At 39.6% G+C, this 17,869-nt stretch overlaps 2 protein-coding genes across 2 annotated transcripts; both read right to left on the bottom strand.

Moving 5' to 3' along the window:
• Nucleotides 1-239: 239 nt before the first annotated feature.
• Nucleotides 240-3,720, bottom strand: LOC141909718 (uncharacterized). Its single transcript, XM_074800308.1, has 2 exons — nt 3,418-3,720; nt 240-2,580 (listed from the first exon to the last, which is right to left on the bottom strand). The coding sequence occupies exons 1-2, from the start codon at nt 3,649-3,651 to the stop codon at nt 586-588; spliced, it is 2,229 nt and encodes a 742-aa protein (XP_074656409.1). The 5' UTR covers nt 3,652-3,720; the 3' UTR covers nt 240-585.
• Nucleotides 3,721-5,330: 1,610 nt separating this feature from the next.
• LOC141910014 (gamma-glutamyl hydrolase-like) lies at nt 5,331-11,855 on the bottom strand. The gene is made up of 10 exons (XM_074800704.1): nt 11,736-11,855; nt 10,953-11,007; nt 10,219-10,333; nt 9,670-9,720; nt 9,481-9,568; nt 8,302-8,440; nt 7,833-7,945; nt 7,415-7,508; nt 6,914-7,051; nt 5,331-6,445 (listed from the first exon to the last, which is right to left on the bottom strand). The coding sequence occupies exons 2-10, from the start codon at nt 10,999-11,001 to the stop codon at nt 6,303-6,305; spliced, it is 930 nt and encodes a 309-aa protein (XP_074656805.1). The 5' UTR covers nt 11,002-11,007; nt 11,736-11,855; the 3' UTR covers nt 5,331-6,302.
• Between the last annotated feature and the right edge of the window lie 6,014 nt (nt 11,856-17,869).

Below are 17,869 nucleotides of genomic sequence, written 5' to 3'. Positions count from 1 at the left end.
ATGACTGGACTGGTCATAAAAACGTTGATTATTCTAGTTAACAGCCACGCTGAAGGAATTAGAATCCGAATTGAAAGATTTGATTGTGTCCTCTTTACCACAACCACACGGAGCTTCCTCGCTTACCAGAAGATGAATCCTCGACTGCCATGGCAGATGCGCCAGTATATCATTATAAAGCGCAGAATTTCAGTTTTGTACTTTCGAGAGAAACGTCAATAATGGCGGCAAACTCAAAAGAACGATTTATTCAAATTCGATAAATGTTTAGTGCAAGTTCATTTTTATTTCACCTATTTTACCACAGAAAGAATAACAAATAAATCTGAATATATATAAGTGAGATTTCAGTGGCTCATAATAAGATAATTTACAATACAATACACTTATATTTCACGTGTTGCCTTATCGCCTTATAAATTGATTGATAAATCAACGAATTCAAAATGGCTGAACTGCCAAAACCGTATTCCCGAACATAATGAACATACTAGACGGTAAAGTATTCCGTAGCACATAACTTTCAATATAAGGGATATACATGTGAAATAAAACGAATAACCTCAAGAACTATGATTATTGTGACTAAGTTGAAACGCTTGGTTTTATTTCGTCTGCACCCTCGTCACCAAGATCGTCTGTTGTTAGGTTCTCCGTATCTCGTTCAGTAGCACCGCAGTCGCCACTGGAACCGTCTTCGAACGGTTGTCTTTCTTCGTGTCGTTGGGCAGTGCTGTTATCGCTGCGTCCGTTCGATTTCGTCGAGTCACGTTTGTTTCGACGACGATGCCGTCCGGCGTGACTTCCGGTTTTCAACTGACCGGAAATCGGGCACAGGATGAAGTCATCGGAAGTGTTTTGCGTTTTATGGTAAAACATGACGCGCGACGTCACTTCCTGTGGCGTGTGGTGGCCGTGAGTATTTTGGTTGGTGTCACTGCTGCCACGCGGTGTTTTTTTCGGCACTATCTTCACCTGCTGTGGAAGGTGAGGGTACGTATCGTAGTTCATATCACTGCCTCCAGGTTGCGCATTATTTGATGAAATATGCGAATCGAGGTTGTTCGACTTGCGGTCGATAGCAGGGGCGCTAGTATTTGTCGCTCTATACGCGTCGTTTAACGCTGTTGAATCTTGGCCAGGTGCCAGTACCTGATTTGCCTGCCTTTCGTATTGTTGTTGGACGAGTAACGGCTGCTGTAACGACTCGTTTGGCATCTTCTGCTGCGAGACGTGTGCTGAGGGCGGTTGCTGATGTTGGTACCCCGTTAAGTGATGCGGATATCCTGCAAATTGATGCTGGTATTCTGACTGTAGATTCTGGTAATGCTGTTGGTATCCCGTTGACTGGTAAACCGGATAACTCATCATTCCAGGTTGTGCTACCGGGTAATACATCTCATAACCCACCCCGCCGCCGTAGCTATATTTATCCTGCCCGTAATAATTTGACAGTGACGCCATCTTCGGGAGCTGGTGCCAGTTTGATTGTTGGTGCAGATAATGCGGCGCCATTTCGGCGTGATCTTGCACCGCTTGACCTTGGTGTTGTTGTTCGTAATACAGGTACTGCCCGTGACTGGCAGACAACTGCTCGGGAACGGCTGTTAGATGATGCACGTCCAATCCGCTAGGGGGCGTATGCGTTCGTTCGGGGCTGTTGGATTGTTGGTAGTCGCGTTGCTGCTCAGCGGCGGCGTTCAACATGAAATCGTCGCGTATTAAATCTAGACCACTGCAGCGTTCCGCCAACGTGTGATCGCGAATCATTTTCAGGTAGTGTTCCCCGCCCTCTGGCGGTTTATACGGCTGCACGTCGCTTATACGGTAGCCATCGTGATGACTCTCGCCAACATCCACGTCATCGTACCATCGACTGGATATCTGCGTCTCCTCGATCGTGTTCGCCAACTCGTGTATCTCGTTGTGTTGGTCAAGTTCTGCTAACGATATGAACGTATGTCTTGGCACGCCGCCTGGCGGTAGAGATCTGCACGCGTGGCGAGGCGCGATTTTTCTCGTACGTCCCCTTTTGTCATCGATGGAACTAAAATCATCGTTCACGTCGCTGGAAGCGTCCGCTTTCAACGGTTCGTGAATATTGTCTATCACTTCGGTAACATGGTGCCAGAACCCGTCTATATCGTGACTCTCGTAGACATCGGCCAGGTACTTCTTGTCGTCCTTATCGACGCGGTAGTCGCCGTGGAAGAATCGAGGTACCGTTTCGGGCACGATACCCCATATATACATGCGACGACTCAAAATGGCCGCCTTCGCCGCCTGTCCGCCGGTTCCGTCCCTCAAGCGACGCCGATCCAGTTTGAAGAAGCACCTCGTTTTCGACAAAGTATGGCGGATTGCGTTGCGCCAGGCGTTTTGATCGGCCGCCTGGAAGTGGTGGCCGAACGCGTTCAGGATGTAATTGTAAATATCTCTGATCGGGAGACAGAATTGTTTCGACCGCAGGATGGCCAGATAGGCCAGTTCGGTGGCGGTGAATCGAGGTTTCGAGTTGGTTGCCCAGGACGTGTCCAGTTTTTCGTATTTTTCGACGAGTAGCACGATTTCATTGGTCACCTAGGAGATAAAGAGAAATGCATTTGGATGGAATAACAATTTAGGATTGAAATTTCTGTGGCAATTGACACCGTCAGGCTCTGCATTTGCAATGATATGAGTCATGTTGTTGACTGCGGCTCGAGCTTATCCCGCAAATAATGCTAACTTGACCTTTAAGATCAAACACAACTTAAATCTATACTGGGTGCGGAACTTTTTGTAGAGATTCACCCAGAATGGAGTAAAAGTTGTTGTACATGTATCTGATTGAAAAGTATTTGGCAGACGTTGCTTCCAATCTATATTGCCTCATCCACGGGGAACTCTTTAGAATCGGGAATTGATGAACTTAGCATAGTTTGAAATACCTGTAAAGCATATGCATTGTAGATGCTCGTTTCATTAACAACCATAAGCCGCGATCACACGGAGATGATTCGGCCTGGGTCCATTTGATACCCGTGTAACAGTTGGCTATAAGGCGCTGGTGAACATTTTTTGGACACAGGAGCTATACATATTTCAAAGATTATCGAATCTACAAAATATTAGGGGAGGAACCGGCTTGAAGTAGCAATAATGATAGATGACCTCAGTGCTGCGTTCAGTGCTTTGATGGAGTTTTACCAATTTACTGTACAACCCCGTTGCGTAGTAATGCTGTCTATGATGATACCCAGATGGTTTTGAATGAGAAGACTGGATAAAGAAGCATGCTGGGCTCGTCTTAGATTTCAGCTTAAACTATGCTAACGGTCCCCATAACCAATCTAAGGACTTTTTTATTTAGGACAATACGGCCTTCAATTGAAAATTCAGCAATATCAACTCTGCACTTTAAATCACCAACCTTACCTTGTTTGTTTCCATCAGCTCGCTTGCCGTCGCTGCATTCGTGTCTTGGTGCTGATTATTATGAATTCCGGATCGTTTCCGTTTACGCGCCGTCCTCTGCTGTAATCGTCTGCCGTACTCCTGTTTGAAGTGAACTACGTCGGCCATCGTTCGTTCGCTGGTCAGCAGCTTTGCCAGTGTTTTATCTGCTCGTTCGACGTCCCGAGGCGTCGGCAATCCGGCCAATAAAGACATATTTCAGCCCCCTGTCATTCCACGAGGCACTCGAGTCGTTGATTTCACCTGACAGCTGAACGTAGCTCATCCCACACGACCAGATATTCAGTTATAAATCTCGGCTATAGAGGCTCGCTTAGTATTCACGCTTTGTCGCCTCCCTATTGTCAAAATGGAGGACGTGACATTTGTATGTCATTGGTCGATACCGGCCCGAGTTTAGAAAGCTAAATTTTTTTCTCAGCATTTGAGAACGGTATTAGTAAGGTTTCCACTCGGGCTACCAGTTCCTTTTAGATCCTTAGAAGTTCTTCTATCTGGTATTTATCCGCGATTAGTAGCGGCTCCATTTACCAACTGACATTTCCATGAGACGTTGCTTTAAAACGTTTTTAACTCTCAGGAAGAGACTTTCGGTCCGAATCCATTCGAGGCTAGATCGAGATGTGAGCAAATGACCTGCAACTCCCATTATTTAGAACACACTTCTATTTTTCCTAGGTTAAATATACTAAAATTTACGAATATTAACAAACTACAACTAACTTTTTTTGTACATAAATTCGTCAATTCAAAATTACCTAGAACCTTTAACAACTATTGGAACTTCAATTATCAAATTCATAATAAACCAACGCGTAATAAATTCAAATTAAGATTGCCTTATTTCAGAACTGTAACTAGAAAATCTTCTGTTGAAATATCCGTTCCCCTATTATAGAATACTCTATCAGAAGCAATTCGAACAATACAAAGCGAACCTGCCTTTAGGCGTACCCACATTAAATCATTATTCAACACTTTGTAAATTTTCATTCTATACAAACCTATGTTAATGTATGTGTAAACATTTTTGTTTCTTTTCGCCTGTTTATTACTTGTGTGCATGATGTGTGTGTAATGAATGTGGTGTTGGGTGTGGATGCTTCACGGCTTAGATAGACTGTTTCAGTCTCCCAGTACAGCCCCATTATCCTGTTACATTTTTCTTCGTTTAATCATACTTACTATATCGTCTGATAATGTAACATTAATTCAAAAGATAAATTTCAATTTCAGTGCCAAGCGCGCAAATATCGCTGGTTCAAAATTTACGAAATGTCAATTCAATTTTGTCGAGAATTAACATCTGTATTATCTTAAGTTTGACTCATCTTATCCTACCACGCAATTCTAGATGTCCGGAAATCATTTATTACTGAACGGAAACACCCTGTAAGAGTTTGTGTTACATACGTGGGTTGACCACGAGCTATATTACTACCCATGCGCATATAATGATAATCTGTCTTTTTGGTATGAAATAAACTTTAGTATTAGTTTACAATTCAAGCGTTCGGGTTGTGTTGATCTACTCCAAGTTGACTTCAAGTCACACACACACTGTCACACACTTTCACAAATTTGTATATAAAAGATTGCCGAAGTGAATTGCGAAATTTTCCTAAGAAATTCGTCTCAAGTTTAAAGGCTCTGTGATCCATGATTAACGGCCGGTTTTTTTGGTAAAATAGTTCATGAAACATCGTTTTGAACTCTCAGTAGAGTCTGAGATTGAAACTCGTAGATAAGGGTGGTAGATGCCACGACAACACTTATAACACATTGAGGAAACATGCATTATTCGACAATGGCATTCGACTATAAGGTCAATCGCTAATTGAAGAAGTGAATATCTAATATTTTGGGTTCTTAAACGTAATTTTCGCCATACAAAAATATGAAACAATACCTACAAGGTACAAAAAACCGTATCTGTTTATCTGATTTGGATATGAAAATATTCGAGTTTTTATTACATAAGTCCTAATGCAGAATAAGCCTTTTTACAGTTTCCAGGCGCCATTTTTTTGGGTACCCGCCGGGTCCGCATTGTTGAATTTTTTGTCCCTATTTTTTCCCCGTTTAATATTTTTATTTCGTTCATATCTCTGGATTGGATAAAGATAGAAACAAAGTGAAAATATTGATTGACTCAGCTGATAATTAGTTTTTTAACTATATTACTCAATCATAAAGTTAATGCAACAATGCGCGCTGGTGAGGTTATAAGCATTGATATCGTTTTCCCGATAATTCAACTTGAATTATTGCTCATCGCATTCAAAAGTTCGTAATTCTTACAAATTTTAATCTACATTTTTGAAATGTTCAGGATCAATAGCCATCTATATGTGGTATTATATACTTTTTACCGTTTTCAATTATCTTTATTAGTTTTTAAGTAATTGCGAGTCGTCTAAGTGCGCTAGTGTAGAGCATATGATATCAACTTCTGTAGCAAAAGAGGCTTCCTTCTACAATTTTGATCTGGATTGTATTAATTTTTTCCTGAAGAGATATAATTATCAATGGAACCTATAACACCATACACCGAGAGTAGATGATTGAATCTTAATATCTTTTTCGATGCAAGTTTGAAAGTATCCTGTCTAAAGTATCCTGTTAGTTCGAGTAACTTTTTTTGACTATCGTAAAACTGATTGTAAGTCACGCCACCTCGTGGTTGGGTAGATATTTATGCAGGTATCTTCTGTTTAAAACAAGCCAAATTTATGGTAAATCGTAAAGTGACGTAAACCGGCTGTGAGCCCCGTCATCTAGCGGCGTGTCACACCAGATCACAATCAGAAAACAAGTCCATTCGAAAGTAAGGCTGTTTTTCATCATCAAACCGCAACGCCGTCTGCTGCTGAAGGATAATAACCGATTTCCCGGAATGGGAAGAACACTTTTCGCGCATTTTTCGGGTTTTCGATCAAAAGCGAAGTTTCTTCTTCGATTGAAGCGAAACATTGCGTATTTTTCATGGCTGAAAATAAACACAGAAATATATGACTAGAATTATGGTGATGACGTACTCGCGGATTTAAATTGTTCGCCGGTATTTTATCTTTGATTCCAAAAATCTTAATTGTATTATTATACTGCGATGGCGGATCCAGGGGATGATGCAGGGGATGCTCACACCAACCACCCCCCCCCCCCCCTATTGTGTCAAGCTGCCGTGAAATCATACTGGAAAATGAATAATATCAAACTGATACCTAAAAAGTTTAAATTCATAAGCTGGATCTCTGTATTTTCAAAAATGAATCAATGTCCATTTCGACCTATTTTGGGGGTGCCCCTGACTGCTCAATGTCTAACTTTCCTCTCATCTGAAAAATTAATTTAGTTAATCCCGGGTGAAAGTAAGCACCAATCTATAAAACTGTACTTTTTTATTGGTTGGTGAACTGCTTACAGCTCTAATCCCAACCCATTATGAAAAAATTACCTTCTTTTGCGACGAATAGTGCTACCTCGCTGCCAAGTTGGATGAAATCTGGGGACCAAGGAGTGAAAATTCTGGTACTGTTGAAAAAGCTGTATTTGTCCGCGTGCCATTGCATCAAACAAAACGGATAGTCCTTAGCTGCAAATACGTAGTCACGATAATAACAAACAAATACATTCTCAGAGGTTACGAAAAAAAAGTTTCTCAGTTATTGAGATAATCGCAATTTATAAAAATATATCTTCTTGCCCGAGGGAAGAACTAGCCAGAATTAAATGTTTTTAGCTGGCCAAGGGGAACTACTACCAGTACGAGCTGTTGCTATCACCACTGTGATTGGTCCGTATGAGAGGTTTTATTTGGACCACGACCAATCAAGACTAAGAGATCAAAATATTTTTTGATGAGTTTGGTGATCAACTGCAACTGTGAATGAATTAACCATCGCCTCATTCTCTACCGCCATCTTGGAAACAAAATGGCGGCTACATTCATGCGTACCTTCGATAGTAGAAACGATGGTTTCTCCTTTACGATCTTTGTTCGTCGAATAAACGTGGAAATAATCGGTCAATCTGGAATCACTTACAAAATCCTATTCAAGAAAAATACACCAATGTATAGATCAGCAGGCCGCGTATAGGAGGATATCTAATATTGATTAATTTCAGAGGTGGAAGTCCAGAAAGGGTGTATTCCTTACATGTATTGCATATCTGGCCCAATAGATATTCACTCAAAGCGGTCCAATACGTTTGGGCACGAACATTAAGGTAACACCGGCCCCATAGGCACCCAAAGACCCACTGAGGCCCATGTTCCAATGTGGATGACTGAGAATGGACCTGAATGGATCCCGAGGACTTCACCTACCTGTATCGTTTGGACCTGCCAAATTATCTATGGATTTTATCATTACCTGGTATCTGACGCCGTAGTAGTGCATGTGAAGTACGGCAGGTTCGTTCATTAGGATATTCAAAGCTTTATTTGATAAACTTCCCAATAATCGGCTTGAATTTATATCTCCATCTAAATGGAATCATATCGGATTTGGTTAAGAAAATATATGCACAGAGATAGAGGGGGATAATGCGATGATGCCGGAGGCGACCATCTAGCTCGGTCGGGCTTGATCTCGTCAAGGGATGATGCCATTTAGGGGAGAAATCATTAAGGTAGGGAGACTGCCATCACTTCTAGAATACCTGTAGTCGTTGCAATTTGGATGATATAACAGGGGGATTTTATAGAGAGATACCAATTTAACCGTTTCACCTAGCAGTTGATGATGTCATAGAATCTATACCAACTACATGCGTGTGTTGCAGGTCAGGTGTTATGCATTTGAAAACTTTTCCCAGAATTTTTCGCTGAAGTATACGCACCGGAAGTGGTTTCTAGTTTGTTTCGCAGTCGGTAGGTGTCGCACTCTTTCAGCAGGTTTTCGCCGGTGACGAAGGCGGTGAATGTTTGAAGACCGGCGCACACTCCGTAAATAGGAAAATATACGCCAGCATCGTTAAGCTGCAATAATAATTGATCGGTAATTAGGCTACCAGTAATTAAGCGATAATAAGTAATAAGCAAGTAATTATAGTTATTACGATTCGCCGATGAAACATGTCCCACTGTGATTACTGTCAACGATGTAGTTGATATATATTGTGCCTGTACTTTTTATCCTCGAAAACATATTTCTAATATTGATGTATTTCAGCTACCAGTGTACATATCGATGATGGTATGAATTTTTTAGAAAGGAAATCTTATTTAGCTTTCTTATTGAAGGTTCGCTAAGGGCCTACGAATAGGTCATAAGGAGCTTATACGTATGTGCAATACTGAGGCCAGGATTGGCTCGACGACTGCCACTACCAAACAAAGCCCATAGACACAAATGAAAGCCCAATATCCGGTTCTAGCAATTAGGATCCCACTTTTGATGATTCCACTTTTGGCAAGTGAGGATCCGCCCGGTTCGCTAGGAGTAGCTCAGTAGGTCATTATATAGGCGTTGTATATACGGATATTGTACATTGTCGTTAGTAAATTAATAATGACCTCAAATTGTGGACCGCTCTTCTTGTTCTGAATTATTCAGTAGAGCAATAGTGTGATCGGGCAATGTTTTAGGTCAGATTGTACCTGCCCATTAAGCCGAACATGACATTTAAGGATAAAAATCTGGGGCGGTAAATGATATATGATTTAAACTGATCGACCTCCGATTTTAACAAACTACTCCGTTATAATTCCTGTACATATATATAAGTCCTTCCGGTAGTATATTTATTGTAAATATGTATATTGTATTGTAAATAGTATGTGTCCCGTTTATTAAGTTTCAGAAAGCTCTTATTAATACGGGTTATAGGCCTAACGTTCGTTACCGGAAGTAGGTAACAACCGTTTTCGCATCAACCAACTACATTTCAATGAAAATCGGTCGGTTCAAGTTTCCGGTAAGCATTTTCTCAAAAACAATACACGCACTCACCTTTTCCAAGATTTCCAAATTGTTTGAGAAAATGCTTATTGGAAACTTGATGAGTAAATTTGTTTACCTCCATAGCGCGTCTAATAAGTTTATGGGCGGTCGTGGCATACGGCGAGTTCAGAGGGTCATTCGTATAAGCGCCCGGGAGGACTAATCTGAAAGAGAAAAACAAACCAATTAGTTGATTATACACATCATTTTGCATGATTCGTCTGGCCTTTGAATGGACAATCAACACTTCATCACCGACCCGTACCCGTTAATTCTAGTCATCATGGTTTCGTAGTAATCGTCACCGCAACCCAACCTAAAAAGATATACGAAATGAATCAATTGAACATCACAATATCCGCGATAAAACGATATGAGTAAAATCCCACAATGAATTAATTGAATATTAAAATGTTTATTTAAAACATATAAGAAATATTTCGGGTGGTTACTACCACCCTTCTTCAGTCTAAAATGGTCTAAAAGTCTAAAATTTCAATATCAAATTAATTTGTTGTGGGATTTTACTCAAGATGTACGAAATGTGAGTGGTTCTGTGTCTGAACTTTGTATCCATTTGCGCAGTTGTGTGGCATTTATCAATTGGTCCCAGTTCCACAGTGGTGTGGGTTTAATCTAGCCATGGGTATAGTTCGACAGTTATGTGGATTTTATCTTTAAAATCGCTTTGAATCCAGTTTCATTTACGTATTTAACTCTGGGGCACAGCTCTACAGCTGTGACGAGGGAAAAAATTGCAGTTACGGATTACAAATACGTATGCACAACCTTTTGAAAGTTTGAAAATAGTTACCAAACTGGTACAACGAGGGCGCCACCCATCTGCACGAATTTCACAATGAATCCATAAACCAGTTGTTCGCCTTCGGTTTTTTCCTCTTCATTGAACGAGTCCTGGGCCAAAATTCCTGAAATGTTTTTAAAAAACAAGAATCCTTTTTGTCGTTGTCCATGCAAGAGAAACAATCAACCAGAAAACTAACATGAAAGTTTACTGACGCCTTGAAAAATAACACATATATTGCTTAAAATTGTCGACAATGAATAATATGAATTATAAAATATCCAGGATCAAAAAAGCTATTTTGGATTTGAATATCGTTAATTGAATTGAATTGAATTGACAGGCAACCAGTCTAGCCCCGATATATTGAAGACGTAGTGCACATCCTCTCAAAAATCATTATCAAAATTTACCAAAAATGAATATGAGTTATTAAATATATTTGATTACAGAAGAAAAGCCAAAATTCACAATTGTCATTTATTTTGAAATGCCCCCAATAATGATGACGTGGTGCACATCGACTCACACAGAGCCCCATTTAATAACACACACTAGCCCAATCAGTCGCTTGCCCGTTCAGACTGGTTGGAAAATTGTTTGAATGAACCGGAACCTAATTTCCCCAATTATGTACTTCGATTTAAAAAAAAATTGTACATTTAACTAACAGTTAAATAACAGTTTTTACGGTCTCTAGCAAATATTTTTCAAAAGATCACGAGTTCGTCGAGATTAATTACCTATTACTGGACGTCGGGGATATTCCGTCGCTATCACGTTTGAATCCATTGAAATCTAGAATACATTTGAGAAGAATTGTTTTGACAGATTACCTAAGAAAATTGCAGAAAATTTAACAAAATATCGCTTCTGTGATTATCGACCTAAATATCGGTATGTTATGGTAGCCTTATTTCTGAACAAATTAAAATTATAAATTACATTATCATTCATACGTGTATTAAAAATATATGAAAACATTTGTGAAATATACAAAATGTGAAGCTACTTCAGAAAGCTTCAAAAGCACCTTAGAAAAAAAGAAGAACAAAACAATATAGTATCATACATAAAGATTAGGTACAAGCAAATACTTAGACAAAAAAGCAAACATGCTGGTATACTGAATACTGGTATATAGGTATACAGTTAATTTCTATAGCCAGAAGGGAGAAATATTGAAATCGAAAGGAACCAATTAAACTATTTTTGAACGTTTTTTGAAGATAGCAATAGAACTAGAAGAAATAATGTCGAAATTTAGGGTATTCCATAATAGAGGACCTGTAATAAGGTACGTAATCCAAACATTGAGCATAACGGAGTCAACATTTTTGCATGATTTAATTGATACAATTATCATTAAGTATGTAAAATATTCGGAGCTCATTTTCGTAAGTCACGCGCAGAGAAAGTTGAAATCAAAACTTACGTACGGTACAGCGATTAAACATTGATATTTAGTAATAGGTCGCAAGAGAAATTTAGGCAAAGGAATAGAATCACGTTTTTTTAACGTTTACCCGTAAATAATGAAAGCCTTGTTGATTCTGCCTCCGCGTCCACGTTCCTCCCGAAACCGCTCTCAAAACTGATCTGTGCCGCTAGATAAATGGTGGTTGTTTGTGTGCTTTGAATCCGCGGGAGCAAATCACCGCTGAAATTGAACAGGACAATTATAAAATGTAGTTGCGCACGTATATGGAAAATTGCATTCATCAAATTATGTATATCTATATTTATACTTATTTTATGCGAAACGCGATGAAATAGCGAATTTAACGTAAGAATATCAATTGAATTATCGTTCGAAACCGATTTTGCCACGTTCTATACAAAACAGCTTAATCCGTGTATATCGATACGAAGGATTCATCTAGGCGAATTTCGTACTAATTGTATATAAATGCTTGTCTGATCTGTAATCACTTGCCCTACTGTGTCTGAACGGTACCTCGCGGATGCTTGCGGCGATCGATTCGTTTAATGATGCAAAAATTAGATTTTACAGTTTCTACGCATGCGGGGTCCGGGTTGCGAACGCTCCCTCCCCGTTGGACCTCGTAAAGCCCTGTTGAAATAATGAAAAATATTTTCTTCTATACTTTAAAGCAGAACGGACGGTATTTACCGCGACGCATTTTAGGGAAATTAATGCATGTATTGAAACGTCCTTTTGCTGATGCTTAATGCCAGTTGTTCCCGTCGTCAAGTTACATGTTTCAAACAGATTGGTGGTCCGAGGGAGTCACAATATTCATTTTAAACTGGGGCTAAAATTCGGTTAAAAAGATGTTTTCGCCATCTAACAGTAAAGTACCGTACTATACTTCTGTAGTAATACTATGATACTGACCGACTTAGGATACACAACGCAGCATCTTCAGGGGCGGATCCAGACCGTATTAGCCGTATTGCCCAATACGGTCTAGAATTTTTAAGTGCCCTTCAAAATTTCACCGGCAATATTTTTGACGGCATTATTTCAGCAACCGCTAATTCCGTGTCCGTAATCCGGGCATAATTATAAAATCAATCGGTTAGTATATACTGCTGCCGAGAAAGTGAGGAGAGATAATCATATTTGTAAAGCCTTAAATCATGATAAATTAAAAAGGGCACTTTCCTTTTGCAAGGGGCACTCATGCTTTAGATGAGGGCACCTTGTCCTTCCTTACCTTTTCAGGGAGGGCTAAAGGGGCACTCGTACTTTAGAAGAGGGCACTATACGCGGAAAATGTTGAAGAAAAGGGCACTTTTTTGCCTAATTTTTAAAATTTTAGGGGCACTTTTGGTTTGGAAGATGGCACACGACATAAGGATAAATGTGAAGACGAGGCAATTTTTGCCGATTGTTAACAATGAAGTGGCATTTAGCCGTATTCTGTATAATTGTTAAGGGGCACTTTTAAAGATTATAGGGGCACTAGGCGAAGTTGACGACAACCATTCTTTCATGGGTTCACCAGCTTCATTTTCTATCCGCATGTGTTGAAATCTTGTCTCGAATTCGTTTATTCTGGATTGCTCTGCTAGCCTCTAGACGCCCTCTAAAAGGCTTTAAATGGTACCATATTTTCAAAATTTTCTGGGGATGGGCCCCCAGACCCCCCTCTAAGGACTTAGCGCCTTCGGCGCTCGCATTGACCTGGATACTGGGTGTGCCCTAAGATCAGAAAGGTGTCCTTAAATTTCCTTCCAATACTGTCTACCCATCCCCCTGGATCCGCCCCCGGTCTTAACCAGGGGCGTAGCTAGTCAGTAACCTGTCTGTGGTTTAGTTTCGCGATCGGATATTTTCACAAACCACAGTCAGGAATGGGAAGGTCATTTTTGTATGAAATCTTCGTCAGCCAATTTGACTGACGAGTAATTTGCCTGGCATTTCATTGTCTCTTAAGATATCCGTCAAATTTTTGTTGTAATCGACACACAACAGATTCGTAGTTTGTCTGATACCTATAACACCTCACCTGACGATCTTAATCCATGTGCTAATCGACCGTAAAGTGAGAGTAAATTTCCGTAGAGTCAACAGCTGCCATTTTGAAAATTACTGGAGGTGCTGGCACCTGTGGACTGAGGCCAGGACAACAGCACAAACTAACGAAGCGAAACGACGAAATTGAAAAATATTAAGAAATCAACACTTATTCACATTTTTCTTTTATCAGAATTTATTATTTCATTATTTATAATGGAAAACACGAAGATTTGAAATATAGGTTGGAAAACCATCAAAAATAAAAATTGTCGTTTCGTCTTGAAAGTTTTATCTAAATCCTTGTAGGTCCCCTTGTCTTATCATGCCACATGTGCAATACAGAGAAATGGCGGCCAATGGCGAAATTTGTAAGGAAATTAATTAATTTCTCAAAATAATGTTGATTAATCACTCGAAACATACATAGAATTGGATTATTTCGAAAGGTACCTGTGTTAGTTTGTGAATTAAGCCATTAATTGTGGACTGAAGTGGATAGAAAGTATATTTTTGAAGTGTTACTTTTTTCAACCGTGTTTTGGTCCTTGTCATCCCTAACGTTGGTATAAGCCCATCCGATTATAAAAAGCTTACCACCAACGATTAGGTAACTAACTAGGGCGTAGCCACCTAAAATTCATCGGTGCGACAACCCGTATATCCTACGAGCAATTATCTGTTAGATAATGTTGCTCGTAGGTATTGATATGCGACCCGAAGAAGGAACCGAAATATCGCGGGAGAGCGCATCCTTCCTCAGCTCCGCACAACGACACAAATTGAATTTTGACCCGAGACCAAAAATAAATAAACAACTCATGTGGGGTACTTCTAAATCTAGATACTCACAACTATTCTATTAGACTCGTGTTTCCTACGTATCGACACCTTTTACAAATCTGTGTTCCCTAATTTCTTGAGTGTGTGTTCTTCCCCGTTGTTCTCCCGGGTGCTCTCCGACTAGTTCAGCTATGTCTCTTATTTTTATACTTTCAAAATTTGGTTTCCAATGAACTATTCTCGTGACCAACGCCACCACATTTGGGGAGGACCGACGACCAACCTCGGTACCTGATTCGTCCACCAGGCCCCCAAGAATTAATGTTCTTAGCAACCTGGTTAAGAAACAAGCCCGGAGTTGTCTCGGTTTCCAAACGTAGACGTTGACACTTGACTAATCCCTTCACGACGGTACGAGTAAAAGCAAATGCGACCATGTCGAACGCTATGACGTAGCGCGTCTCTATTGGTTAAATTGATTGTTGCGCTAAAAATAGCTTCGCGGTTGAGCGCGCGTGTTGAATGAATACGGAACGGCACCCGGACTAATGTTATAAATCTCTTTCCATGCAAACTGTGACCGGACGACACAGTCTCCAGAACGCTTGATTTTTGCGGGGTGTGACGCACGTCACGGTGGGGTGACCTATATATCCCCATACTATCTAAATGGCAATGTATAAAGCTTATACGGCTTGTATGTATGCCTGGTAGTCCTGGCAACCCCAGTAGGGCAAAATTGAAAGCTTTATAAATAGACACAGCGGCTGGTATACGGTGTCTATACATGACGCAGTGGATATAATGGAGATATATAGAGAGAATATGAAGCTGCAGTTGGCCCTAGGGGTACCCGAATGACCCGAAAGTAGGTCAAAAATTTTTTTTTACATTTTGGGGCCCCTAACAACCCCAGAATTGCTAGATCATCAGAAACAAGCTGAATCATCATATTTGAGTGTAGGGAAGCGTATTAAACCGTCTAGAAGTATGAGAACCCAATATTTTTTGAAAATTTTTTTTTTGAAATAAAGTTCGCACCGGCTCAGGATCTGATTTTCAGGAAGTTCGCATGGAAAGAGTTTTAAGCCTAGCGCACATCGACACTGCGATTGGAGACAACTAGTTGCTACCGAACGTTTAGCTATGTTCCAGTTTTCTCAACTTTCGCCATATTAATTTCCCAGGGCGGCGCTGAAAACCAGGAAGTAATTTTCTCATTTTGCCGGTTTTGGGCCTCCGAAATCTCAAAGTTTTGGAAGAATTTAAGGTAGAATAGACAGTTCAGTCATCCAAATACCCAATAGTATTAAAACATATCTAAAAACGAATCGAATGATACCTTATATGTCTATATGGCATTGGAAATAAGTGAGATATTCCCAGTTTCTCGTACTACTTCAAAACAAATTTTATGAGCTAGCGTTTTTACCTTATTTATTTTGATGACTTTAACTCGAATATAATTGGGTTTATTCGAAATCTGAAAACATACGTAATTAGATCTTGTTCTCCTGTCAATTTTGATATATAGAATGTATACTCCCTATTACGAGTTGACTTAGAATTCGCGTCATCAAGTTAGGCCTAATCGTAAACTGCGGACCAAATTCGAAAATTATTATAATTGGACTAAATTTTTAGTGCCACAGTCTATAAAAACACATACTGAGTCTTATTGAATCCTGAAATGAAGGACTGTTATGAGAATAATCATTTGGCATAAGGAAATATTGAATTTGTTGCGTAATATTCCTAAACTAGGATTTTCCACGAGAAAGGCGTAAAAGCGCAGGCGTTACCTCAATTTTGGCTCTGACACAGAAATTTGTGTGCAGGTCTTCGGGTGGTGGGGCCATTTTTAGAGGGGATTTCCCTGAAAATTCTGACTAATTACTGCGCAGACACAGTAAACAATTGATTAAAATACAGACTTGAAAATGTGTGTCTGTCCTGTCCAACAGTGCCGCACCCTTGTTGTGGAAACGGCTAAAGGGAAATAAATTTGATTGATCAGTTTCTCGTGGAAAACCAGCCTATGGCTCATTTTCACGCATCTCACATCTAATGTCGCATTCAGTTTTGTTTGAAAGGATATCAGGTTGTCTGGCTCAGTTAGTGTTTAGCGTAGGCCTACTAGGGACCTATGTATATTGTATTGGAAGATTGCCAAAAATTTTTGAATTGTTAATTTTATTTTAAAGATAATGTATTTTTTGTTTTATAGGAATCGTCAGTTATTTGTCAGACATAGCAGATATTTTATAGCCGATTTTTCCCATTCAAATGTAAGTTGTATCAAGCAGAAATTTGCATTTTTTTCATATTTATTTGTTTATAACATAATATTGACATTTGTTAATTTCAGGTAGATGGCAAGTAGCGTGCATTTGGTTCTGATGGTACCCATGGAATTCAGCAGTTGGCCTTCCATATCATATCAATACATTTTACAAATTAGTAACCGCAATTGCTAAAATAGCTTGTTGCATTCAAACCATCTATGTCTCATTGTTTTAGGTTGGAAATAAAAGATTGATGTACTTTCAATTTGCTTCTTTTTCTGACTGCGATATATATTACCACGTCTACAGCTCGTTGAACCCGGGTTTCAAAGTATGCGGGTTCATATAAACCCAGCGTTTGCAGGGCTGCATCTAATTTAGCTCCAGTAACTGAATCCACATCTGTAGAGTTTTTCGTGAACATAGGTTCAATTCTCAATAGGTTATATAACTCCTTTTTCAAAAACCTGGCTTTTTGCATTCAACCCGTGTTTCGAGCTTAGTGTAGACGCATAACCTCGGTATAAGATGCAAGTGTAGACGAAGCTTCTCTTATTTTCTTCCGTTAGTAGGAATGAATAGGAATTCACGACTTCAGGAATATGCATAAGAAAAAGCTCTTTTATATATAAACAAAAAATCAATTGATTGCCGAAAGTTAAATGATTCAATACAGCAGCGATGACTACAGATGATGTATTCACCATTCAGTCAGTGAGGCCTACTCACTTTTTATCATCTCCAATCCTGTAAACCTAGCTTATCTAGTCACAAGTTGACCTCTAAATTAGCATTGTTCGGGTTCCTGTAACAGGCTGAACTCTCTGAAAAAGAAACATTGCCTTTGAAATAAAAAATTGCATGTGGAAATTTATTTCAATAGTAAAAATCCTAAGGCCTTAGGATTTTTACTATTGCCTTGAAAACTAAATCCAAAATATTTCTTATTAACCGAGACATAAACTGAACCAGTAACAAAAGCAAATAAACATTACATAATCATTAAGCCAAAATTTGCCCGTTTGTGAATTCCTAGTGAACAATAGCAAATAGACATCGAAAAACCATTGGTCAAAACGTGCCCGTTTAGCAATTCCCAATAAAGTTG

Source organism: Tubulanus polymorphus, chromosome 8 (genome assembly GCF_964204645.1).
Source record: "Tubulanus polymorphus chromosome 8, tnTubPoly1.2, whole genome shotgun sequence".
NCBI classification, from domain to species: domain Eukaryota; kingdom Metazoa; phylum Nemertea; class Palaeonemertea; order Tubulaniformes; family Tubulanidae; genus Tubulanus; species Tubulanus polymorphus.
Note: the sequence above shows the minus strand (reverse complement) of the source record. Positions and strands in the feature narration are given on the sequence as shown.

What these genes read in the sequence shown, in the direction of transcription:
- LOC141909718 (XM_074800308.1), bottom strand. Translation starts at nt 3,651, where the DNA reads ATGTCTTTATTGGCCGGATTGCCGACGCCTCGGGACGTCGAACGAGCA. An exon ending in AGCTGATGGAAACAAACAAG is followed by an intron (nt 2,581 to 3,417) that starts GTAAGGTTGGTG and finishes TTTATCTCCTAG; the next exon opens with GTGACCAATGAAATCGTGCT.
- LOC141910014 (XM_074800704.1), bottom strand. Translation starts at nt 11,001, where the DNA reads ATGGATTCAAACGTGATAGCGACGGAATATCCCCGACGTCCAGTAATA. An exon ending in CAAACTAGAAACCACTTCCG is followed by an intron (nt 7,946 to 8,301) that starts GTGCGTATACTT and finishes GATTCCATTTAG; the next exon opens with ATGGAGATATAAATTCAAGC. An exon ending in ACTACGGCGTCAGATACCAG is followed by an intron (nt 7,509 to 7,832) that starts GTAATGATAAAA and finishes TTTCTTGAATAG; the next exon opens with GATTTTGTAAGTGATTCCAG.